General features: G+C 35.4%; 1 protein-coding gene and 2 pseudogenes across 2 annotated transcripts; 1 reads left to right on the top strand and 2 right to left on the bottom strand.

Annotated features, from left to right (window-relative positions):
• Window positions 1-1,680: 1,680 nt before the first annotated feature.
• On the bottom strand, window positions 1,681-3,679 carry LOC145933704 (BAG family molecular chaperone regulator 2-like; annotated as a pseudogene). Its single transcript, XR_014424917.1, has 3 exons — window positions 3,445-3,679; window positions 2,770-2,882; window positions 1,681-2,691 (listed from the first exon to the last, which is right to left on the bottom strand). The product of XR_014424917.1 is annotated as a BAG family molecular chaperone regulator 2-like (transcript).
• Window positions 3,680-8,567: 4,888 nt separating this feature from the next.
• LOC145934303 (uncharacterized) lies at window positions 8,568-10,626 on the bottom strand (annotated as a pseudogene).
• A 994-nt stretch (window positions 10,627-11,620) lies between these two features.
• On the top strand, window positions 11,621-12,454 carry LOC145934512 (uncharacterized). Its single transcript, XM_083034985.1, has 4 exons — window positions 11,621-11,667; window positions 11,815-12,016; window positions 12,106-12,314; window positions 12,397-12,454. The coding sequence occupies exons 1-3, from the start codon at window positions 11,647-11,649 to the stop codon at window positions 12,312-12,314; spliced, it is 432 nt and encodes a 143-aa protein (XP_082891111.1). The 5' UTR covers window positions 11,621-11,646; the 3' UTR covers window positions 12,397-12,454.
• The last annotated feature ends 14,114 nt before the right edge of the window (window positions 12,455-26,568 follow it).

The following is a 26,568-nucleotide window of genomic DNA, read 5'->3' as shown; positions in this document are numbered from 1 at the left end:
ATAAAAAAAATCACCTGGATATATTTTACAGAGACGAAGCCGAAAGGCTCGGCCGCGCCTTGGGTTGCAAACTTTTACGGACGTCCGTGAAGGAGGATATCGGCGTGATGAGCGTCTTCCGGCACTTGGCATCGCGATGTCTGCACGAGATGCGTCGCTCCGACGATGATTATCAGGACGACCTGAGATTGTACTCCGCGGAGCCTAGATCGCCTTCCGTCATTAGTACGAATAGGTTTAATCGCGTATTATCACTTGTAAAAGTCCACAATATTCATTCGTAATGCGGATGACGTTGCATCTTTTCTTTACTTTACAGGTGCCTTCAGTCCGGACGGATCAATGTGCGGTGGCCGTAATGCCGGTAATGGAACGATAATTCTCCGACCGGGCGGCAAAACGAAGAGTCATAAAAAACGAAATTTCGTGAAGAACGCTTGTAGACTCTTGTAGACTATTTTCTCTAATAGTGTACGCACGAACGTACGATACAACGTTACATTGTGCTCGGAATATCATCGCACGGAGGTGTATACGTGGTATACGTGGTGTGCCTTGTAAATATACATAGTTTATTCTGGTAAGCGAAACACGAACGGGTGATTTTACAGTGTCCAACAGTGCAAGCTCGTCAGATTTTCAACTAATGGCCTACGGTAAAAATTACAATTGTAAAGGATAGTATGCGCATCACAATCGGGAGCTTCTTAATTTATACACGATAGAAATAATTATACTCGAGTGTTAACCAAATGGTATAGATTATTACAAGATAGAAAAAAACTAATCGCAAACACATTAAGTACAACTCTATGCCACTGCGAATGAGAATACCACGCGTAATTTGTAAATTTCTCGCCATATTATTATTGAATAAAAATTATCATATTTTCTTAACTGCACTGCATGCAAAGCTCAAACTATGAAGTCAGAATTGTAATGTCAATATTAATAGAATATTAATGATAATAATAATGATTAATAATAATTATATATATTTTATAAATATTTATAATATATAAATTATTATATATATATATATTATAAAATAATTATAATATATATAATAAATATATATAATAGTAGTTATTTACACATTAGCGCGATAATATCGATCATCCAAGTCTGACAACAATAAAATATCTGAAAAATTTATTATTCAATGTCTAAATTCAATAAAAATATTTTATTATCGACATAGTTCTGTTCTTTTTTAATTGTTTCACAAAGATCAGGCATTAAGATTTGAAAAATTTATCATTTCATTTATCATTTGTGTAAATTTAGTGACAAATATTTTTTTTATTATCGACATAATTCTTTGTTTTTTTATTGGTTCGAAAACTGGCTAAGTACATTTGAAAAATTTACCATTCAATGTCTAAATTTAATAAAAAGTATTTTATTATCGTCAATAATAATCAGCTTTATAAAAATTTGAAATTAAACTTGAATAAAATAAAAAAAAAGCATTTCCAAAACTATGTGGTATATGTGGTTTAAATATAAATAATTTAATATAAACCACATTTTCTTAAGGCAACTGTTATAGTAAGTTAATATATCTATTGTATGTGTTATATATATACTTAGTTATATATATATATATATATACTCTATTATGTTTATTAATTATATTACAAAACACAATGAAATCTTTGTACATTTTGCTAAAAATAAAACAAATCTTTAATAAGCGCGCATGTGAAATCTGTGAGATGTTCTAAATATGCATAAGATAAAAAAAAAAATATTAAAAAATTTTTAAATAAACATTAGTTGTGATTATCTCAAATTACCCCTCCAAAGAAAAAAAAAATATATATTGTATATATATATATGTATCTTTTAATGATAAAATGAATTAATCATTCTTCTAGAAACTGATAGTTCTTATGATAATTGATATTTTATATATATAGCAAATATATAATTGTATCAAATGAGAATGTAAAGAGGCCCACTTATTTCACTTTCAACATTAATGTAACATTTAAGATTCCACATTTGCATTTGTATACACGTTTTTGTAGAAATTCTTTATTTCAAAACGTACATATATTAGGTCTGGAAACTGTTGATCGACGTTTTCTTTCGCGAGCAAAGGTATTCTTTTTTCTCTAAAGAATGCTGAAATGCTAAGCATCTTAAAAAATAAATTCGGAAATCATATAAGAAATCAGGAATGAGTGTCACGTCATTATAACAGTAAATCCAGTTGACTGCTATATATTCTATATATATAATCGAATATTCTACGCAGTCTAATTTACCCGCGAAAGAAAGTGGATCTAGACGCGCAGACAAGACAAGAACGCGCAATTTCTCTCGAGTGTTCCCCAAAATCGCTGCGCTCGCGATAATGCCGGAACTTTGGAAAACTCGGATAGTTGAAAACTGTATGAAGATTGAGGCAGACTTATCTGCCAAATAATCCCTTGGTGTTTTCACTGTGTCATTTCCAAGATGTGCATCTTGTCGATATAGTCGAGTAATCCCTGCAATCTCTTCTTGATTCGTTTCTGATCGTCCAATGTGCATCCGAGAATAGCAGTCTCAAACATTTTATCCGAATGGATCCCATACCATACCATGCGAGGAGCATGCATTCATAAATTCTGCACATCTCTGTCGACTACTGCTGGGATCTTGGCGCAAGCTCACAACCTAGCTGTCGATCAAGCCGTTAACCTGAAAATGAAATGACATTTAATCACTCGTTGCAAAATTGTACTTTTATACAATTTGATTGCCGAATATCTCACATACCTGATGCAATGCCTCCCGCTGAACATGATCACGTTGAACAGTAACTAATACATCTACGGTCGAACATCGCATAGACAATCTTTCTGCATACCTCAAAACATCGTCCCTGTCGGCTTTATGAAAAAAAAAATATATATATATAATTATTGTTAATATTGTTGCAAACAGAAGCTTTTAAACTGAATGTATATAATGGATGTTGAAATGTTTGAAAGACTGTATTTAACACAATAATCTATATATATTAATTTTATTATTTTAATGTCACTTTAAATATTTATTTTTAAGATTAATTATAATTGTATAATAAGTCTCTAATATTTGAACATGATAATTATTAAATATACAATGTCTATTAACATTTTAGTACAGATTGTCATATTAACATTTTAATACAATGTTATCATTGTATAAAAATAGGATTCGAGTTGAAGAGAAACAATTTGATTCCAAGTATCGACGTATTGTGACTTATTTTTATATAGAAATTTTAACCGACGCACAATATATCAAATGGAAAAACGAAAAAAGAGTCTCGGTCATTCCGACACTTTCCGACCGCGCGGGTAAAAAAATAAATATATACCGTTTCTACAAAACATTCTAGAATGTCACTAGCGAGATTCTAGAGTGTTCGATGGAAAATGCAATGGATGAAAAAATGTAAACACTCACGTTCCTCGAGGGCAACCAGCATGTCGTTGTTCCTAAGCGTGTCCAAGGTCGTGAGCAAGGAATCCTTCTCCTCCTCGAGCCTCGAGGCATCCTTCCGCAATTGCTCTACGTGCACCTCGATCTGATCCAACAGGCCGACTAACCTATCCTTCGGCTTCGGCTCGCGCTGTTCTCGTTCCTGATGCTGCTGTCCGCTCTCCATCCTGCCTTTCAACGCTTTTCCCTTTGTCGTCTCCGAGGATCACCGCTCGTAATCTCTAGGATCTTCCTTCACAACGTCGATGCGGACACGCGCGCGCGCGTCTCTCGTTCACACGCGATCTGCGTCAAGATCCGAGGGTCCGAGCCGCTTTATGTTTCTTATGTGTCGCCGTGACGCAACGTCGCGTTGCGTCTCTCCCGATGGATGGATGGATATGATATATACCGCCGACGCGGGAATATATACTTTTGTATACGCGAAATATCGCGCGCGACCTTAAGCGTGCCGACACTCACTTCCGAATGGCGCTAATCAACATATATGATTGTTGATAGAGGCGGAGAGTAATGCGAAACCGCGAGCGAGCGATATCGATAGCGTGTATGATATATTAGCCGAGATATTAATCGGCAATCTCCTCTTCGCGATATAAAATGCGATAGACGCGTCAGAATAATAATAATAATAACAACGAGATTTTATGTTTGCTTACCCCGCGCTTTCTTTTGACGTTTGCTTTTTCAATCGATATCGCGGTTACTTTCTACGCTTTTTTTATCTGTATATATATTTACATATACGATGTGCGAATAGTTTTTTGTATGAATTTACGGTTCCTTCGCGGATCTGCGGAAAATCAGTTGTCCGGTTAATAGAAAGATCGAAGAATTGTTTGAAATTCGACGACCAATGTTTTGAATAAGGGATATTTTGCGTCCACGTGAATCCTAACTTACCGACCGAACAGCCGCGATCAGCTGTCAAGTATTCTAATTTCAACAAAATATACAGGGTGTCCCATAATTCGCGAACCACCCGTCAGTTGCAGGTAGAGCATGTTGAACTGAATAGAAAAGTCCTCTACCATTTTGCGATTTTCGCAATAATTAATGAGAAATAAATTAAAGAAGATCAGCCAATTCGCGTGACGACGGCGAGAAAAGACAGCCCAGTTTCATATCGTTACTAAGCATGCGGCGAAAAGAAACAGTATAATGTTACACGGTTGCTAGGCGCGCGATGAAGCGGGGAGGAGCGCTTTACAAAAGACAGTAACTACATACGAGTAGCGCTAACTCTGGACCCCCGAGTGGGCTGTCTCTTCTCGCTGCACGCTTATCATCGCTCGAATTGGCTGATTTTCTTTAATTTATTTCTCATTAATTATTGAGAAAATCGCAAAATGGTAGAGGACTTTTTTTACTCAGTTTAACCTACTCTACCTGCAACTGACGGGTGGTTCGCGAATTATGGGACACCCTGTATATAATAATTTGAACAAAATTTTTAACCATTTCAATATTGCTATTCGTAATAATCGCTTCCCCGAATGTTGTTTCTAATCTCTATACTGTCTTTCCAGCTTGAATTCAGTCGCTGATTTGACTGGCCCTGCCGGAAATCGACCGATCGCCATTATTCGCGTCGTCCCTTTTTCTTTCCGGTAAACGTGTCTTCACGGTGAGTGTAAACGTGCTCTTATAAAATGTTCTTATAACGTGTTTTTGCATTCATTTCGTTCGATCGTTTATCGTTTCGTCGAAACGTTATTTCGCTCGCTCGCTAAATTCACCCTACTTTATAAGTCTGAATAGTTTCGTTTGCATTTTACTACAAGTTTCTCATCGAGCTCTTGTCGTTTCAGGTCTGTCTGCCGAGCCAATTACATCAACCAATAATGGTGAGTAAATAATAAAATATTTGTCGTTTTATTAAGTGTCACGTCTGGGTGATCTTCCTTCTCTCTCTATGCCTAGGCTAGTGAGAAAACGGGCGCTCTCTATTTTTGTGAGGCAACCTGCTTACACCGGCTATACCTCTGGGACGCCGAGAGCTAGGACCGAAGTTACGGATCTATTGAATGTTGTAGGTCACAGGAGTGGGGTATTAGTTACTAGTTGGGAGTATCGAATCTATTAGCGATATCTTCGATGTCGTTTAAAATAGTTATGACTTGATCGAAAGTTATTTTACCATTCAAATATTCATAGATCAAATTGAGTATTAATTGGTAAATTGTATTGCAAATTAAGCCTTGAAGTTGTTTATTCATCTGGATAATAATAATTCAGGGGCTAATTAATAAAATGGATTTGATATTTATTTAATCGTCTGTGAATTCGACGCTTATTTGAGCACCAGGGATATGAAGATTATCTAAGCAGACTATGAGTTGATCGATATCAATAGTTCCTTCTAAAACGTCAGTTAGTAGCCCGATGATTATATTTATAATTGAATTTGCATCATCGTTTGTTAATCCTTGGACGTCTAATTCAGTAGATCTGGGTAGCATTTGAATTAATTGGTAGAGGCAATGATGAGAATAATATATTTATAATGAGTTAGATAAGGATTATCGTGAGATAACATGAAGGGGAACTAGAGGGAGTGAGATATCAATATCCGATACGTCTATTCATTTGGGTTTAAATATGAATTCAAAAGGAAGGTCTGGGGGTACGGAGAATGTCTTCGGGCAAGTATGATGAATGCCTCGTCGACGATGGAGATACGCAGGGTGTTGATGGGAGGTTTGTCGTCGGGCAAGTATGATGAATGCTTCGACAACGACGGGAAGTAGGGGAAAAGGCAGAGAGTTGCTTGTGTGCTTACGGTAAAAGTATGCGTTGCAACTATAGGTAAAATGAGGATTGGACCACGTCCAGAGTGAAATTAGTTCCGGAATTCTGTTTAAGAATCCTTATGCGATATCTTTCTCCTGTTATCGATTTTTATTAGGTGAGAGAAGGTAATGAGGAGTTGTCTTCGGGCAAGTATGATGAATGCCTCGTCGACGATGGAGATACGCAGGGTGTTGATGGAAGGTTTGTCGTCGGGCAAGTATGATGAATGCCTCGACAACGACGGGAAGTTGGGGAAATGGTAGAGAGTCGTCTGGACCTACGAAAGGTACGTCCAACGGCTAGAGGTAAAATGCGGGTTTGGACGACGTCCGAGTGATACCAGGAGTATTGTTTCTACGTTAATGTTGCTAAATTCTGATATTGATACCTTGAATAATTATGAAAAGGTAGTTGGATTCTGATTTGATAAATACTGATTGACAACGGGAAACTGTTAGCTGCATGCAATGCTTAACAGTGGATTTCGTTTATTTGTTTTAGGAGAAGGTAGTGATTGAAAGAGAATTGTCAGTCTAGAGTAACTTAGAATTAAAATTGGCGTGTTAAATAGTCTGGGTAATTATAAGTACTTACCTTGTGATAGACTGTGAACTTCAGGCAGTGGATCGTAATACGCTCGTTCGCCTTTTTCCCTTCTCTAGGACCTCGGTCGCGGGATGTTTGGCAAAATCAACGTATTCGAGTTTTGAAGCACAAGAGTTCTTTATTTAACTTTTACTTTATAATTCTATGCGCGACTAACAAATTGGGTATGTCGACGCAGTTGACGGCAAACGCGCGACTTTATACAGAGTATCGTAAGGCTACAGAAATGATGTACTGTAGAGCTACGGTGGGATCTCGATAATGAGATGCCGTAGAGTTACGGTGAGATGCTAATGATGGTATGCCGCAATGAAGTTAAGAATTAAGGGTTTATATACCCATCAAATCGAGAAAAATCTGAGTGTCGTGTGCAATTCCCTTTTGGTGGGGATTTCTAAGAAAGACGTTTTCTTGGAATATGTCACAATAAATTGTACTAAGAGGTCATGATACGGTGACCCGCAGGAGCGAACGCTCTAGGTGTCAACTATCAATTTACGAGTTTTAGATAATCTGGACCGGATATCGAAGTTAGGCGGTGAGCTTGAGATGAGGAGCGACGATTCCAAGAAGTGTCTAATTTATTATTCTTTTGTGGTTTGAACGCTAGCATCCGATAACGCGAGGGAGATAACGGACGGAAGCGGCTTGTCACCTACGATCGGCACTTAATTACTTGCTGATTATGAGCTGTTTTTAGAGAGGTCTGCGCATAGATACATGTTAAAGTTTCTTGTAGTTCGCCAAATATTCATTTGTACGTTTATGGAATCATTTCTTATATAATTTATTTTATATTATTAGTTAGAATTCTTAATGATTGATAATTTATAATAAAACTTGAGTTTAATGCAATAGGGTAAGATTAGGTTATTTCTAAATTATAGAATTATGATTCCATAACGTAATATCGAGACTTTCTTGTTCTCGTTTGACTTAATTCTGTAATAAAATATTCTCTTTAATTATATCCACTTGGGCCTTATTTATAAGTCTCTTCATTTAATAATTTACTCAATAAATCTTAATAATCTTGGGTTCGTTATCGAAATCATTTAATGACTGAAATAAGGCTTCGTAAATATAATTGCGGATGAAATCTTAAAATATTAAGTGTTTGAACACTTTTAGTAATTCATCGAATGCTTGTCGCAGGCTTGTCGTTACAATGCATCGCAAGATAAGGATTTATGGAACCTTCCTCATAATAATTCTGTCAGTGATTAAAATACTTCTAAAACTCATTACTATAAGTCTTAAATTGTTAAGTAAAGTTCGACAAGTTATTATGTTTCTGATTCCATAAATAATATTATTATATTGTTTAATTAATATTGAATATTCATATATAGGTGGGTTAGTCATGATTAAAATATATTCTTATTGCTAAGGGTTAGTTTCATTTAATAATAACTGGTTAGTTGAAGTATACGCTCAGGGGTCTCGGATGACGTTTGATTGGTCGGATCGCTAGTTCCTGGTAGCGGCTAGTTAGAACTAGATAACTGGAGACCCTAGATTTGGTATGGTTAGTAATTAATAATATAAATGCTTGATTTTAGTCTAAACAATTATATGTAAAGAGGAAAATCATTAATTATCCTTAAATTTTAAGTATTGGCGCAGGAAAAACAGTAGCGCGCAAAAATATGGTTTCGCGAAAATGACGGGACGTTACACCTCCCCCCTTATTTAAGAACAAATTGCGATGTATTCGAAGGAATTTGTTCGAGATCTTTTAAACGATCTCTTAAATTCTGATATGAATTAATATCAGAAACATTATTAGTAGTTGCTGATTCGATGTTGGATGAGGCATTATCATTTGGTCTTGAAAACCCATTAATGATTACGGTAGGTTCCCTGGAGAGGTCTTCAGGAGCAGAAGGTGACGGTGGTCCCTTGGCTGGTTTTTTATTATCGGTCCTATCGACAGGTCCTCGTGCGAGATGAAGTAGTAGATGAGTGAGAGAGCTCCAAATGGCTCCAGCCAAATGCATGCTCCATCCATAGGCGGAATGTAAGGCATAACCGTGAATAGCTGTATCGACGAAGACTTTTATGATGCGAATAATTATTAGAATGCCAAGGATTCCAGCGGTTGCTGATCCGAATGAAATAAATCCGGTCCATACTCGTGAGGCGGCACTCTCGGCAATTTTATTGAGAGAGGCTTCGTCCAATAAATTATACATGGAGACAGCGTCGGAGTTAATGGAGTATCCCGTAATTCCTCTTGCAATTGTATTTAGAAGAGCGGGTTTCTCTGCGGGGAACATAATGTGATCCCTCAGTTTTTCTATATCTTCTTCGGAGTTCTATTCCGCTGACAGCGAGGGCTCCTGGCGTCAAATAATCCCAGGTTAATGTCGTCATTGGTTTTAATTGTTGCGGAGGTAACTGTCTGATTTGAGGTTCAGGTGTAAATTGAACCCATGTATCCTCGATACGGTACATAGTTGGTAATTCAAAACTGCATTCCCTTTGATTTCCATATTTAGAAATTATCCGGGATTTCGGGGTGAGAAACAAGGAAGTGTTGCGGGTGGTTACAGGTAATTCCGTGTAACATTCCTTTGTTTTCCTTACTACAACATCTACAGGTATGCATTTGACGATGTGCGTGGTTTCCCCGGTTGTAACTGCCATATAGCCGGGTCCTTTCATAAGGCGATATGCGAATTCATCTGGTTGAAGAGTAGCGAAAGACAGGGCGTTGGTGATTACCTGTCTTTCTAATTCGCATTTTTGTTGCATAACATTATAATATAATGAAGTCATTTGTTGTCGGATGTGTTTTTCCACATACACGAATTTAGAATTCATATATGTGAATATATCCAGGTTGTCCACGGGGATGATACCTCGGCTGGCGAAGGTATCGCCTTGCTTTGTCTCTAGGATAAAGAGCTTAGGGTGCTCTGTGCGAAATAAAGTGTATCCGCACAAGGGTTGTTCTTTTGTCTTCGTAAGTGCGAACGTGACGTCCTGCGTAGTCAGACTATAAATAATCGGAGAAAGGTTAGTTGAATTATCTGTAATTTTAGTTGCTAAACCCTCATAAAGAACGTCATATTGATGGAAATTGCAAGCGGATGTTGGCAAGGATTTCCAATACGAGTATCCGTTTTCGGAATCGATGCAAAATCCTTCGCTCAAGAGACAAATGGTTCCGGATTTTAATATTATTTTTCCGGAGTTTAATTGTACGGGAACGTGCGATGTCCTCAAGGAGATCTTGACGACGGCTTGAACAACGACGTTGTCCCAGGTTCCGTAAGGATCGGAGTACTGAGTGCCTTTGCAGGTTCCGTCGTTATTAGTGCGTCCGGCTAAGGTGAGACTATGATAAGTAGTCTGATTAGCTCTTAGTCCGTGAATGATATTGCTATCCCCGAGAGAGAATGTTCCATCTTGGAATGCCCTTCGGCACACTGTATATCCGGTTTCGTGGATATAATCTGCCTTTCCGTTATGGACTATGGAGACATGCGAGTGCATTCCGCAGTGGTAAATTGTCCGTGATATTTCCACCTTGCACTGGATGACTTTTGCATGATTGTAGTCCGAGAGTTGTAAGAGTTGCATGTAGACGTCAGTCGAATTGGGTTTCCGTATATCAAGATTGCATTCTCCAACATCGAGCAACGATACCGAAGTAATATTCAGGTGTTGTCCGCCACAATCGAATCCAATAAGAGCGTGAATCGGATTAACGAGAACGAGAATCGCGAAGTACGACAACATGTCTGTAATAATGCATAGTGAAGTATATATACTCGTATATAGATATTCTTAATCTAATTGTTCGTGTATGTGATATTGCTTTAAAATTATGGTTATATGTGTATGTTTGTATTCCTATAGCTTTGTAATCAAGTAGGATATATATATATGTGATTATTATTGAATATATATATATTCTTATTCTAATTATACGTAAATATATATATATTGTTTTATTATTATTATTTTTTTGTGTGCTTTTTGGGTTTTTTTTTCTTTATATATATATCTATATATATATATAGTATATGAGGTATCCTTTTGTCACCGAGTAAAGTATGGAATTATAATAGATTATGTGCACGTTTTATTCTAAAATTATGAATATGTAAATTATTTTTTTTTCCCTTTTTTTTTATATATATATGCTATATGTCTTATAACTTTATTTTGCAACTGAGTAAGATATAAGAATTGTACTTGGGTATATATGTACGTTCTATACTTAAGATATATATATTTCATTAAAATTACTTTAATTAGATCAGTTAGAACCAATGCGTAGATGTTAATTATTTAGGGTGAAGCTTATCGTAGCGAGGAATATATACTATATTAACTTACATAGATGCTTAATGATAAATAAAAATTCTCTTCTCTCTTTTTGTTATTATTTTTTTCGAGGACGCTTTCGTATTTTGCTAGTTCTCTGAATCAGGCCGCCAAGCTGCGAGGGTCTGATATTACATCCATATGTGTAGTTTTTCGCTGGGAAAAGTTGTGTTTTAACGTCTTTGGTAAGTTAGAAAGGGCGTGTCAAGTCGTAAACATATCATAGGTAGAAGTGTATGTGAGTAGAGGGGGAATGGGAGGAAAAAGAAAATGGTTTTCCACGTGCAGGTCAACGAAGAAGAATCGCACAGTCGCGTTTAGTTTTGTAGTGGTAAGAGTGTTGTGAAAAAAGAAAAATTTATAATGGAAATTGAAGTCCCGTATTCGAAAACGAAGGTGGTGATCAGGCGATTACCGATAATTCTGGTGATGGAGTTTGATAAGGAGAACGTAAGTAGTTATTCATGAATGTGTATGAGTCCGTTTTATTATTAATGTTATTACCTCTGATATTAATGATATTTGATATTTGCTTAATAATTTGGAACGGGGCGATCGAGATAGGGAAATATAATAATTAAGGGTTTTCTTTCTCAGCCCGACGTTATTCTTTCTGTGTATCAATACACGAAGAAGGATCGCGAAGATCGGCGAGTGAGAGCCGAAGAGAGACGGCGCTGGGAGGCTTTCCTGGAGGAGGAAGGGGATGATATTTTCTCCCTGAATAAATTATTCGAGGAATGGAGCGAGGAGGAGAGATTGTTCAGAGAGAGATTTCTGATCACCGATGAGATGCTCAGTAAGTTCTTTTAAATTTTTTTTTTTATGACGCGGTTTGTTAATATATAATTGATAATTCGATGTATGTAACCTTTATTTGTTTGTTAGAGGACGACTGGGATTGTGGACCACCGTGGAGGGTATGCTTGTGGAAGAACGTAGTGAAGATGAGTAGACTACGTGCTGAAAGAAGGGTGCAGAGAATGATCGATTTCGCGGCGCCGGTGAGGAGGTGTGAGGACGCGGGGTACGATGATTTTGAAGACGCGGAGTACCGTGAAGAAGTTTTACGCCAAGCGGGATTCTATAAGAATTAGGTAAGTAAGCTTTCTTTTACTTTGTTTTGCCTTGGGTTTATCTCATTGCTTGGCATTATATTATTTTTGTGCATTGTTTCAGAACTGCCTTGATAGCGTCATCGATTCAGGTTATTCTGAAGAGCGCGCGCGCGATTGCAAACGTATATATTTTTAATAGTTCCTTTATAATAATTATTATCGCATGTATTTTACGTAATTATTAAAATTATGCTTATCGAGAAACTGCGTTATTTTATTTCATACTGCCTTCATAAGTACTTTATATACTCGTAAGATTAGAGGAAACACCGTAGAAGCATTTTATTGTTTATGATTAAGATTCATTAATTAAAATATATATATTCTTATGATTTAAATCCATATATATATGATTCGTAAGAAGCTAAGAATGCACTTTGTTATATTATTATCGTATTAATTATCGTATATATATATTTTGTTTTTTTTTTTATTTTTTTTTTTATTTTTTTTATTTATTAAATAGGACGAGCACTTTATTATCTACGATCAAGATTAAATAAATCAGATATTTGTCAGCCATATTTGCTTAAGACTAGTTATTTGTCGTAATGTAATTGTTTCGCCAGAATAATTATAGTAGTAAGATCGAAGGAAGCTATAAAGAGACATTTTATCATTTTATATATAAGATTAAATAGATAGGACACTTTATCGTATTAGGATTAAATAGATAGGACATTTTAAAGTTACTTAAAGTATAGTATATTTTATATAATTTTAACGATATATTATCATTTAATATATATATATATGTATTATCTCTATAAATTTGAACACTAATAATGATTAAATGCTGCGTATAATTTTCATATTACGTTTTAGACTGTACGTTTAACGAAATGTAGTATAACTAGTTTACTGTATCTCCTAATTTTAGTTAATTACGCGGAATTGCATTTGCCTTAGACTTAAGTATTTATAAGGTTATAATAAAGATATAATTTATTCTATACTTTGTTATAGATTAGTGATTTATTTGGTTAATAAATGTTAAGCTAGAGACCGTTTATAGAATTGTTTTAGTTATGACTAGATAACTCATCAAGGTTAGAATATAGGTTACATAGGAGTATGTAAATGTTAGAAAATAGATTTTGTTTTAGTAAATAAATTATTTGGTTATTAGGTTGGGGTTCTCAATTCAATTTCGAAGCCAGTGTTGTTATCGTACACCGAGAGGTAAAGAACATCCAGGGTAGCAGTGTCCAGAACTAGAAGTGCGATTTTGTTAGAATAGTATGTTTTAAAGGCGTTCATGAATTCTATATAAGCGATAAAGCAATCGTTACATTGTAAAACAGAGCGTTTTTCTATGGCTATTTCGCTGCTGCAGATTTGACAGTCGGCAGGGCTCATATCTCCGTCTATAACTCCGTGACCAATTATATGTTTATAACCCTTTGGGGTTGTGCGGTTATAGCATTTAATACAAAGTCTATTGCCACTTTCTTCAGCTTGGTAGCCAGATATTCGTAGGCATTTTATTTCATATAATTCTGGAAAGTGCTTTAACAAGGGATGTGGGTTGTATTTAAAATTCTTCCCGATGCACATTTTGCAATTAGTAAGTATAGCGTTAGTATTTATTGTTGTTAAAGTTTTTTTTTTATGCGTATAAAGTAGAAATATTTAGTATGGTTGCTGCATTTAAGCAGAAATTAAGATGGTTTATTAGAAATGGAAAATTTGTTAATTAGTTAATTAATAAAAGATGTCAGGTGATCCGTAAAACAGTATTGATAAAAAGGAGAACTGTTTCCACCTGAAGTTGATCCGGGGCCTTAGGGGCAGTTCGTAGTCACAGACGATGGAGAGCTGTTAAAGAGGATAACTGCTTTAGGCCCTGGAATAATGTTTCGTTGGCGCTGCCAACATCTGTAAACAAAGATGATACATGTTATTTTATCCTGGTTCAACATGTGCAATTTTTAACTTGTTAACGTGAACAATTCTGGGTTTATTTTTGACTAATAATTTGACGTTGCACTGCGGTAGAACTTCTATAATTTCATGGGGTCCGGTATATTGGTCGGCGAATTTTCCTTTTGCAGGTTCCTTTAGTAAAAATACACGTGATCCTACTTGAAAATTTTGTTCGTTAACTTTTCGATCGTAATAATGTTTACTTCGTTCTTTAGAGTTTATGAGGTTTTTGCGTGCGTCTTCTTGTGTGTCATGTATTCTGTTAAATAAATCAGTCAGATAATCTCGATAGGTAGTCTCTAGATTTCCTTCGACAGGTGGGTGAGCGGAGGGTAATCGGGCTATTCTACCGAAGATTAACTCAAATGGTGGGTATTTAGTTCCTTCATGAACACTAGTGTTATAAGAAAACATTGCCATGTTAATATGACTATCCCAGTCTCTCTCTTTCTGGACCTGAATTTTAAGATATTCTGTCAGTACATGATGTGATCTTTCAAGAGAACCGTTAGATTGAGGATGATAGGCGGTAGTTTTAAAGTGTTGTATATTAAACATTTTAGCTAAATTTCGTATGAGACCAGAGAGAAAATTAGTTCCTTGGTCCGTAAGGATGGCTTTAGGAGCGCCGTATATGCAAATGAAATTTCTAGTGAGCGCAATAGCAATGGATAAAGAATTAGCTTCTCTTAAAGGAACGGCTACAGAATATTTAGTCAATAAATCTTGCATAGTTAATATATATTGATTTCCAGAATTTGTTATAGGGAGAGGACCTACTATATCGAGAGCTACTTTGTCGAATGCGGCCCTAGGTGTATCTGTAATTACCATGGGTTGTCTTGTTTTTACACGTGTTAATTTCTTTAACTGACATTGACGACACCTCTGAATAAGATGCTGTATATCTTTTTTCATAGTGTTCCAATGATAATAAGGTCTTAATCGGTTATAAGTTTTAGTTACTCCTTTATGACCACCGTGAGCGGAAGAATGATTCTCGATAATGAGCGTTTCGCGTTCTTCGGCAGGGGGAATTCGAACTAAGTTTTCGCAAACTGTAATGTGGATGGGTAATTCTCTCAAAAATTCTTGAATTTGGCTAATCACGTATCGCCATGGTATATCGTCGAAACGATCAGTTTTACTGATACTAAAGGAGGCTAAACGTAATTCGGTTACGGCATCTAAAAGGGAACGCATACAATTTTTTAACGTTTGTTGTTCTAAGCGCGAACGATTATTTAATCTTATAGGAATGGATATTAATGTTTTTGATTTAACTGTTTGTACATTTACTCTTTCAAACGTGAGGTTCTCATATACAGGTAGTAAATTTGCTTGTTGATATTCTTTAGCGCCGTTATCATAAGGAGTTCCATCCATTTGAATAAAAATTACGTGATCGTCTTTTTGTCTTAATAAACAGTCGCGGCTTTCGGTTACTAGAATTAAATCTGTTTCCCGTGGTTCTGCGAGTTGGAGTACTTCTTCATATATGTGATCTCCTTCGCGTAGGTCAATAACTGTTCTTCGTTTATTGTCGCCGTCTTCGCTGCTGTCGTCGTCACTGGAATATTCTTCTACTATTACGTCAGGTTCCTGAGGATGTGGATTAGGTGGAGGAGTCTTAATAACTTCGCAATAAATATTAGGGTTACTAGAAACAGGTTCGACTAATGATTCGTTTGAAGGTTCATCATACTCGTGATTTACGAATAGAGGAATGGCGAGATTAATAGGTGGATTTCTGGATAAAGCATCTGCATTATTATTTAAACTCCCTTTCTTATATTGTATTTCGTATTCGTATTCAGCCAATTTTGTTCTCCATTTCCATAATCTGGAGGAAGGGTCCTTAATAGAATGTAACCATACGAGAGGTTTATGATCAGTAATAATAGTGAATTTCTTTCCGTATAAATAAGGTCGAAAATGATTGACGCAATAAACTATGGCTAAGCATTCTTTTTCGATAGTAGAATAATTTTGTTCGGCGTTATTTAACACGCGGGAGGTATAAGCGATAGGTAAATCTTTTCCGATTTGTCCTTGACTGAGTACTCCTCCGACAGCATATCCGGATGCGTCGGTTGTTAAAATGAAAGGAAATTGAGTGAAATCGGAATATTGAAGTATAGGTTCAGAGCATAAAGAGCGTTTTAGAATGTCGAAAGCCTCTATTTGCTTTTGTTGCCAATTAAACGTATTATTTTTCTTTAGTAGGTCTGTGAGTGGTTTAGCGACCTTGGAAAATTGAGGGATAAATCGTCTATAGTATCCAGCTAATCCTAGAAATTGTTTTATGTGTTTTTCATTTTTCGGAGGAGGAAATCTAATTATAGATGCTATTTTCTTTGGATCGGGCCTGACTCCGTCATCTCCGATAATATGACCGAGGTACGCTACTTCGTGATGTAGAAATTCGCATTTATCGGGTTGTAATTTTAAATTCGCGTTTCTTAATCTTTGCATCAATTTATTAAATTTAATTTCATGCTCTTCTAGAGATCTGGCGTAAATAACTATGTCGTCCATATATACGAATAATTCATTACCCTGTAATCCAGAAAGAACGTTATCCATTAATCTTTGAAAAGTCGCTGGAGCATTTTTTAGACCGAAAGGCATTCTTTTAAATTGATAATGACCGTATGGAGTTGAAAATGCGGTTTTAGGGGCATCTTTAGGAGCCATGGGGATTTGATGGAAACCGGAGGCTAGATCGAGAACAGAGAAATATTTAGCGGATCCTAATTGATCTAAAATATCAGTTATATTTGGGAGAGGGTATGCGTCTCCTATGGTTTTTTCATTGAGACCGCGATAGTCGATGACCATTCGCCATCTTTTATTTCCCTGCGAATCTGATTTTTTGGGTACTATCCACACGGGGGAATTATAAGGGGATGTAGAATATTCGATTAAATTATTGGATAATAATTCATTAACTTGTTTATTGATCTCGTCTTTGTGGACAGGAGGAAATCGATATTGTTTCGTATGGATAGGGATCTCATTAGTAGTGGGTATGAAATGCAGAGTGGCGTTAGTAGCTCCGAGATTATCGTCAGGAAGATGAAATCTGTCGGCATGATTATGAATTAATGATTTGACATTATTGAACTCCTCGGAGTTTAAATGTTCTAATCGTAGAAGCTGCATGGTAGCAGATGTGCGATCGCAAGAAGCTTCGTCATTGCGAACTTCTTCGAGATATGAAGGGTTATTAATATATAAAGGAGAAGTCGTTACGAGCCCTCGGGTTGCAACGACTTGGGTAGAATTGTCTTCAAAATCTAATTGATCATTATGAATCACTGGGTGCCCTAAGGTTGCAGTGATATTTTCGTATCTAACCTTTTCATTGCATTCAGAAGAAGGACCATCGGTCGTCTCATTCCCTCGGGTTTTGACGACACCGTCTGGGATCGTGGATCCAGATGTATCCGCAAAGTCAAAATCTTCTAATTCGGCAGAAGGGACCTCTACGTGATAAGCACGGTCAGAGGTATTAATAATGGGTAGGTAAGCTTTACCGTTAATATTAGAGACTATAGCTTCTCCGAGATATACATCTTTGTTATACACGAAGCGAGGTATATATCCGTATGATTTATCTGGGTTAGTGATATTAATGAAAAAGGGCGAGACGGATCGCGGTCCGACGCGGAGAAAACTTGCCTCTGAGAATGGAATTCTAATATCGTCGTAATGTAAGCATCGATTTTTATAATCGATAGTAGCGGCGCGTGTTTTCAAAAAGGTGTTTCCTAAAATTCCATCCTGAGGAAAAGTGACGGTATCGGGAATTATATGAAAACAGGTAGGGAGACCAAGAAAATTTATAACAACGGAGCCTAAAGTCGGCATCACTTCTGAAGATAGTCCCTGAAGAGCTAGGACATCTTCTTCGCGAATTTTTATTTTTCGATCAAGACAGTGTCGTTTTATGAGATTTACTCCAGAGCCTGAATCGACCATGAAGAGGCAGTCTCCCTGAAGGTCTGGGGATGAAAGGACAACAGTGGGTAAGCTATGGGGTTTTGCTTTTTCTTCTATTCTTCCAATACTGGTGATAAGGTATGAGTCGGGCTTAGAGGTCGCACTGTAGTAACTGGTGCGCGTTGGAGAAGAGAAGGGCGTCCCGGTTGAGCATCGTTCCGGCGGGCGCCAATTGTTACCGGAACGCTCTGGGCGTTTCCCTGATTATTGTTACTGGTAGAAGGGTGAGGAGGGGAAGAATTATTTCCGAGGGAGCGTCTGTACGCGAGCTTGCGACATTCATCAATAAGATGTCCGGGGTTTTTACAGTAGCGACAGATTTTCTCGGTAGGGTAATTAGGTCCGGGTTGTCCTGGGATAAGAGGTTTTATAAAGGGGATATTATTTCGTGATGATTTTGATAGAGAGGATTGTTGTGGATCATGAGTTATTGGTTGTTGCAATGGTCCGGATCTGTTCGAGAAATCAGCGCGAGGAGGAATGTTAGTTCTATGCATGGAAGTAGCCCGTTTGCGCGCATTTTCTGCTTCTAGAGTTTTTGATAATTTTATAGCGGTCTCGAGGACGTGGTCGAGTGAGAAGGCTCCTTCTAATTTAACTCTAATCAACAAATCAGTAGGGAGACCGTTAACGAAACTAGTACTAACACTACGGTCGATGGTATCTTTGGTGGATTCGTCGATTTCTCCGTAACAGTCGCTTTCTCCGTCGATTATAGCTGCACGTAATTCTTTTACTCTGGCTATATAATCGAAAATATCTTCGTTAGGTTTCATATAGATGTTTGCGAGTTCACCGCGATACTGATCTACAGATTTATTTGGACCGAAAATAGCTTTTAACTGTTTTGTTAATGAAAAAACAGAGTTATATTCTCTTCCTTCTACTGCGGAGTAAGCATGTCCTTGTAATTTATTAATTATAAGTTGCACTAAGTAATGTTCGTGATATTGTGGTATTAATTCGCGGGCACGTTCGCAGATTTTACTAAATTGAAAAACAGACATTTTGTGTCCGTCGTATTTAGGGATAGAATCGACTACGTCTTTAAAACGGATCGGAGAAGGTATGTCGACGGGACTAGTCGCATGAGTGTTTTCTGAAGGGAGGTAATCAAAATGAGCTCTTCTTTGATTGGATGCATCAGAAGTCAGACTATTATTAATACGTTGGTTTAAAATCTCTACTTGTCTGGGTAAAGCACTAAGGTGAGAGATTTGCTCAACTAAGGTAGTTAATATTGAGTCGTGCTGGTCGTCTGATTTTTTTGTTTCGATTTCTCGTAATAGTTTAAATTCGTCTGTCTTTTCCTGCAGTAATTTGTGTTGTTCTTTGAGTGATTTTTCTTTTTCCGTTAACATTTGACTAAAAATTTCAAGTTCGGATCGTGATACACCTTCCTCAGCCTCGGAGGGAGGATTAGAACTTTGCGATCGTGTAGTCGGCATGGCTCGCTTACCTTAGAGAGAAATAAGAGGCTGAAAGAAAATATATTAATAAGATTAGTTACAGTGTTCGGTCGCTTAATCGGGACCGAATAGATGTCGAATTTTATAGATTTTGCGACGGGGATCTGTACGTTCAATTGTTTTGTAATCAGGATATTTGCATTCGAATTCTATTGGCGTTGGGTTGTAATCGATACTCTTATTTTCGTTAGATAGTGGTTCGGGGTCGTTTGTATTATTAATTAAATTGTGTAATTTGGTAAATAAGGGAAGGGGATTTTGGAAAGAGGAGATGGTTTCTTTGATCTGGAAATTAATCCTTTTAATTTGAACTCGACGCCCGCCTTTCCTGGGCATGAGGGAAAATAAAATGTATTTGAAATTTTAACTTATTTCTCAACTGTTGCCACACTCTTCGTCAGCGACAGTTGGTGTTGTTGCCACACTTCGTCAGCGACAACTAAGTCAAATCTCAAATCAAGATAATTATTTAGGAAAGGAATTGAATATAATTGAAAATTCAATCGTAATCGTCTGTTGCCACCCTCTTCGTCAGCGACAGCGATAATTGTTGCCACACTTGTCAGCGACAATTTGATCAAATTTCAAGTTACACTCGTTATTCACTTTCGATTTAAATTTTTAGAATTTTAACGCGAAAGAGGATTAATTCCTGAGACCTTTACACAGGAGGATCCTTATCAGTCCTTTAGGCAATCCCACCGTTGCCACCAAAGTTTTTGGATAGTCACGTCTGGGTGATCTTCCTTCTCTCTCTATGCCTAGGCTAGTGAGAAAACGGGCGCTCTCTATTTTTGTGAGGCAACCTGCTTACACCGGCTATACCTCTGGGACGCCGAGAGCTAGGACCGAAGTTACGGATCTAGGGAATGTTGTAGGTCACAGGAGTGGGGTATTAGTTACTAGTTGGGAGTATCGAATCTATTAGCGATATCTTCGATGTCGTTTAAAATAGTTATGACTTGATCGAAAGTTATTTTACCATTCAAATATTCATAGATCAAATTGAGTATTAATTGGTAAATTGTATTGCAAATTAAGCCTTGAAGTTGTTTATTCATCTGGATAATAATAATTCAGGGGCTAATTAATAAAATGGATTTGATATTTATTTAATGATGTGAATTCGACGCTTATTTGAGCACCAGGGATATGAAAATTATCTAAGCAGACTATGAGCTGATCGATATCAATAGTTCCTTCTAAAACGTCAGTTAGTAGCCCGATGATTATATTTATAATTGAATTTGCATCATCGTTTGTTAATCCTTGGACGTCTAATTCAGTAGATCTGGGTAGCATTTGAATTAATTGGTAGAGGCAATGATGAGAATAATATATTTATAATGAGTTAGATAAGGATTATCGTGAGATAACATGAAGGGGAACTAGAGGGAGTGAGAAATCAATATCCGATACGTCTATTCATTTGGGTTTAAATATGAATTCAAAAGGAAGGTCTGGGGGTTCGGAGAATGTCTTCGGGCAAGTATGATGAATGCCTCGTCGACGATGGAGATACGCAGGGTGTTGATGGGAGGTTTGTCGTCGGGCAAGTATGATGAATGCCTCGACAACGACGGGAAGTAGGGGAAAAGGCAGAGAGTTGCTTGTGTGCTTACGGTAAAAGTATGCGTTGCAACTATAGGTAAAATGAGGATTGGACCACGTCCAGAGTGAAATTAGTTCCGGAATTCTGTTTAAGAATCCTTATGCGATATCTTTCTCCTGTTATCGATTTTTATTAGGTGAGAGAAGGTAATGAGGAGTTGTCTTCGGGCAAGTATGATGAATGCCTCGTCGACGATGGAGATACGCAGGGTGTTGATGGGAGGTTTGTCGTCGGGCAAGTATGATGAATGCCTCGACAACGACGGGAAGTTGGGGAAATGGTAGAGAGTCGTCTGGACCTACGAAAGGTACGTCCAACGGCTAGAGGTAAAATGCGGGTTTGGACGACGTCCGAGTGATACCAGGAGTATTGTTTCTACGTTAATGTTGCTAAATTCTGATATTGATACCTTGAATAATTATGAAAAGGTAGTTGGATTCTGATTTGATAAATACTGATTGACAACGGGAAACTGTTAGCTGCATGCAATGCTTAACAGTGGATTTCGTTTATTTGTTTTAGGAGAAGGTAGTGATTGAAAGAGAATTGTCAGTCTAGAGTAACTTAGAATTAAAATTGGCGTGTTAAATAGTCTGGGTAATTATAAGTACTTACCTTGTGATAGACTGTGAACTTCAGGCAGTGGATCGTAATACGCCCTTTTTCCCTTCTCTAGGACCTCGGTCGCGGGATGTTTGGCAAAATCAACGTATTCGAGTTTTGAAGCACAAGAGTTCTTTATTTAACTTTTACTTTATAATTCTATGCGCGACTAACAAATTGGGTATGTCGACGCAGTTGACGGCAAACGCGCGACTTTATACAGAGTATCGTAAGGCTACAGAAATGATGTACTGTAGAGCTACGGTGGGATCTCGATAATGAGATGCCGTAGAGTTACGGTGAGATGCTAATGATGGTATGCCGCAATGAAGTTAAGAATTAAGGGTTTATATACCCATCAAATCGAGAAAAATCTGAGTGTCGTGTGCAATTCCCTTTTGGTGGGGATTTCTAAGAAAGACGTTTTCTTGGAATATGTCACAATAAATTGTACTAAGAGGTCATGATACGGTGACCCGCAGGAGCGAACGCTCTAGGTGTCAACTATCAATTTACGAGTTTTAGATAATCTGGACCGGATATCGAAGTTAGGCGGTGAGCTTGAGATGAGGAGCGACGATTCCAAGAAGTGTCTAATTTATTATTCTTTTGTGGTTTGAACGCTAGCATCCGATAACGCGAGGGAGATAACGGACGGAAGCGGCTTGTCACCTACGATCGGCACTTAATTACTTGCTGATTATGAGCTGTTTTTAGAGAGGTCTGCGCATAGATACATGTTAAAGTTTCTTGTAGTTCGCCAAATATTCATTTGTACGTTTATGGAATCATTTCTTATATAATTTATTTTATATTATTAGTTAGAATTCTTAATGATTGATAATTTATAATAAAACTTGAGTTTAATGCAATAGGGTAAGATTAGGTTATTTCTAAATTATAGAATTATGATTCCATAACGTAATATCGAGACTTTCTTGTTCTCGTTTGACTTAATTCTGTAATAAAATATTCTCTTTAATTATATCCACTTGGGCCTTATTTATAAGTCTCTTCATTTAATAATTTACTCAATAAATCTTAATAATCTTGGGTTCGTTATCGAAATCATTTAATGACTGAAATAAGGCTTCGTAAATATAATTGCGGATGAAATCTTAAAATATTAAGTGTTTGAACACTTTTAGTAATTCATCGAATGCTTGTCGCAGGCTTGTCGTTACAATGCATCGCAAGATAAGGATTTATGGAACCTTCCTCATAATAATTCTGTCAGTGATTAAAATACTTCTAAAACTCATTACTATAAGTCTTAAATTGTTAAGTAAAGTTCGACAAGTTATTATGTTTCTGATTCCATAAATAATATTATTATATTGTTTAATTAATATTGAATATTCATATATAGGTGGGTTAGTCATGATTAAAATATATTCTTATTGCTAAGGGTTAGTTTCATTTAATAATAACTGGTTAGTTGAAGTATACGCTCAGGGGTCTCGGATGACGTTTGATTGGTCGGATCGCTAGTTCCTGGTAGCGGCTAGTTAGAACTAGATAACTGGAGACCCTAGATTTGGTATGGTTAGTAATTAAGGGTCGGCAGGCGACACGGTGGAGACGCCTGTCGGCCGGCCGGGAACTACGGATTCGTTTATATAAGATTTTAGCCAAAATACTGAATGAATCCGATTAAATTTACGATATTTCTAATCAGTAGAATTGTCCGCAGCCCGCTAAAGAGCTATTTTTTGGAAAAAACGTAAAAATAAAATTTATAATAAATTTGGTGAAATACGCAGCTAGCAACGGGTAAGGTTGGGTTAGCCAGGAGTCCGTATTTAATTTATTATAAATTTTTCAGAGCAAAAATGCAAAATCCGACTCTTAGGCGGGCTGCTTTATTATATAAAGAATATATAAAAAAAATTTCATGAAGCTACGTGACTTCTTCGATGCAAAATCTTATATGAACGAATCTCACTAGATCTATATCTAAGAGCAGCTCATGGGGAATTTTCGTGGTAACATACTGACAAGAGTGACAAGGAGAGATTATCGCATTCTGTCTTTGTCTCTCTTGTATCACGAATATGACTAACAATGAGAAATAATCTTTTTAGAAATATGTATACCTATAATTTATAATTATATTATTTATTATATTTCTTTATTTTAGAAATATATACCCCGATAGGAAAACATTTTATGACAAAATCTAAATGAAATTTGAAATGCTGCAATTATGTATATATATATATATATATATATATATATATATATATATATACACATATATATATAAAACAATACATGTAGAAAAGAATATATATTTGCACAATTTATCTCTAAATAGTTTTTCAGCAAAACAGTAGCGTTATGGCGAATCATCTAGATGAAATATTTACAAAATATAATTTGGAAAGAAATTACCTAATATAATTGATAAATATATTTGAGTTTTATTATTTTTAAAATATTTTATAAAATGAAGTAAATAAATATGTATATTTATTTATATAACAAAACATGACTGATATTCTTAAATAATATATAATATCTTAAATAATGTATCAAATACGCCATATATTTACTGAATATTAAATAAGCAGGGAGCTCTATTTCAATATAAGAATCAAAGGACATTGTAGAAGTTTATTTATTAAAACTTTTAATGAGAATGTCTTTATTGAAGATTTTATTGTAAAATAAAGATATAGGCTTCACTATTTTTAATTTTTATAGTAATATAATATTTTATATTTTAAGTTACAACAGAAGTTTTTTGTATATAATATGTGGATATACTTAAGAAGATCTGTTATTTGTTATAAATATTTAATTAAAGATTAAGATTCGTTAAATTTTTAATTAAAGAAAAAAGGCAAAGAGCAAATGCAAGTCATATTGCAAATGTTGGTGCATGAACAAATGGGACACATTTCAATACCAAATTAGATTTAATGATAACAATACTTTATTGTGCTTTTTTATCAATTACTATTGCACGATTTTATGCATTTCTGTAAAAAACAAAATCGTTAAATTGTGTCATAAGCTTTCTTTGTAAAAAAATAAGTGAATATTTATAATATATATAGTATCACGATCGTATATTCTAAAATTCTAAAATATTCACAGATCAATATAATCGTGTTTTATATCTAAAAATTAGCCAAACGGCATAGAGTTTATAATATACCGAAAAAGTTTAACATACAAGTTAATTCAAAACTATAGAATTTCCGTACAGTCAAAAAAATATTTGATATAAAAAAACATTGCCAATTATGGAATTCTAGTGAACTTACAAACTCTGATATATATAATCTTATTAAAAAAATTATAATTTAAAATAATTTTCTATTTAAAAACTATATATCTAAACGTGCATATAATTTTTATTTAACATTGACTTCTATATGATAAAAGATTAAATTGTTTTAATTAGTAAATTAGAATGTATTTTCTGAGCTATCAAATTTAAAAAACCGCTTAAAATATCCTATTATTTGGAATTATTTGGGATATAATATTATTTATAATACATGCAATTACAAATTTTGTAATTTTAATTATGATTACTATTTTCTACTAGCTTTAATTGCACGTACATTTTATAATGGGAGAATAAAAGAGAAATATTGTACATATATACAGTTTATAGATATACTTATTCTTACAAATATGTAATATTGTAATATAAAATAATAAATTCGCAAGATTGACAATATTGATTTAATATTTTTTAACATCGAGAATATTTCTCTCTTGTTTTAGATAAATTATATTACTTGTCAAATATATATATATATATATATATATATATATATATATATATATATTAGAGTGGCGCTTATTTTGGATTTTATCGAATTCTTTCGCTCCCAGTTGTCTAATTCATCCCAAATGGCTAAAAAAAGATACCCATGAAACACGAGCTCTGTAGCTCAATATTAAAGGGTGCCACCGACCATCTATTTATTTATATTTAAATAACATGGGTTTTTGAGTAACTTTTAGCTGTGATTTTTTTGAGAGGTAAAAAAAAATTGTAAAAATTTAAATCCTATGCGAATTGTTTAAGTATTTGACATACTTTCAGCAAGAATTTTGTCAAAATTCCGATAACATATTAGACGCGACTAAAAATAAATAATACTGACCAAAAATTCTTTTATACATAAAGTTATCAGTTTTATTGTTTCAATTAAGATTTCACGTATTTTTATTGATATTTTTATTGATATTGTGTTAAAATGTAGTTGTAATTGACGAAGACCATACAAAACATATTTTCAAAAATGTTCAAAATAAACAATGGAGTGCTTTCAAAAAAGGGTCGCAAGAAGAATCACTTCTAACCTTACCAGTGAAAATACAAAAAACACCCTTTAAAATGAAAAAAAATTAGCACATTAATTAAGATCTGCATTTAAACATATTTTTTGCAGAATAACAGTTAATAAACAGTAATCTATGCGGAAAAAGTATTAAATTATAATTGAATCCCTATTTTATGCAGGAATGGTTTGTGAGAGTTATAATTATAAAATAGGGATTTAATTACAATTTTTTAAATACTTTTTTTGCATAGATTACTGTTTATTAACTGTTATTCTGCAAAAAGTAGTACTCTGCGTTGATACCACTGCTT

This window comes from Prenolepis imparis, unplaced genomic scaffold (assembly GCF_030444845.1).
Source record: "Prenolepis imparis isolate NDT839.2.m4 unplaced genomic scaffold, iyPreImpa1.0 SCAF_3, whole genome shotgun sequence".
Classification (NCBI taxonomy): domain Eukaryota; kingdom Metazoa; phylum Arthropoda; class Insecta; order Hymenoptera; family Formicidae; genus Prenolepis; species Prenolepis imparis.
This window is presented reverse-complemented; position numbering and strand designations above follow the sequence as displayed.

Bases quoted from the DNA above. Each gene is read 5' to 3' on its own strand.
- LOC145934512 (XM_083034985.1), top strand. From the start codon at position 11,647: ATGGAGTTTGATAAGGAGAAC. The intron at 11,668-11,814 runs GTAAGTAGTTAT...TTTCTTTCTCAG, and splicing joins TGGAGTTTGATAAGGAGAAC to CCCGACGTTATTCTTTCTGT. The intron at 12,017-12,105 runs GTAAGTTCTTTT...TTTGTTTGTTAG, and splicing joins GATCACCGATGAGATGCTCA to AGGACGACTGGGATTGTGGA.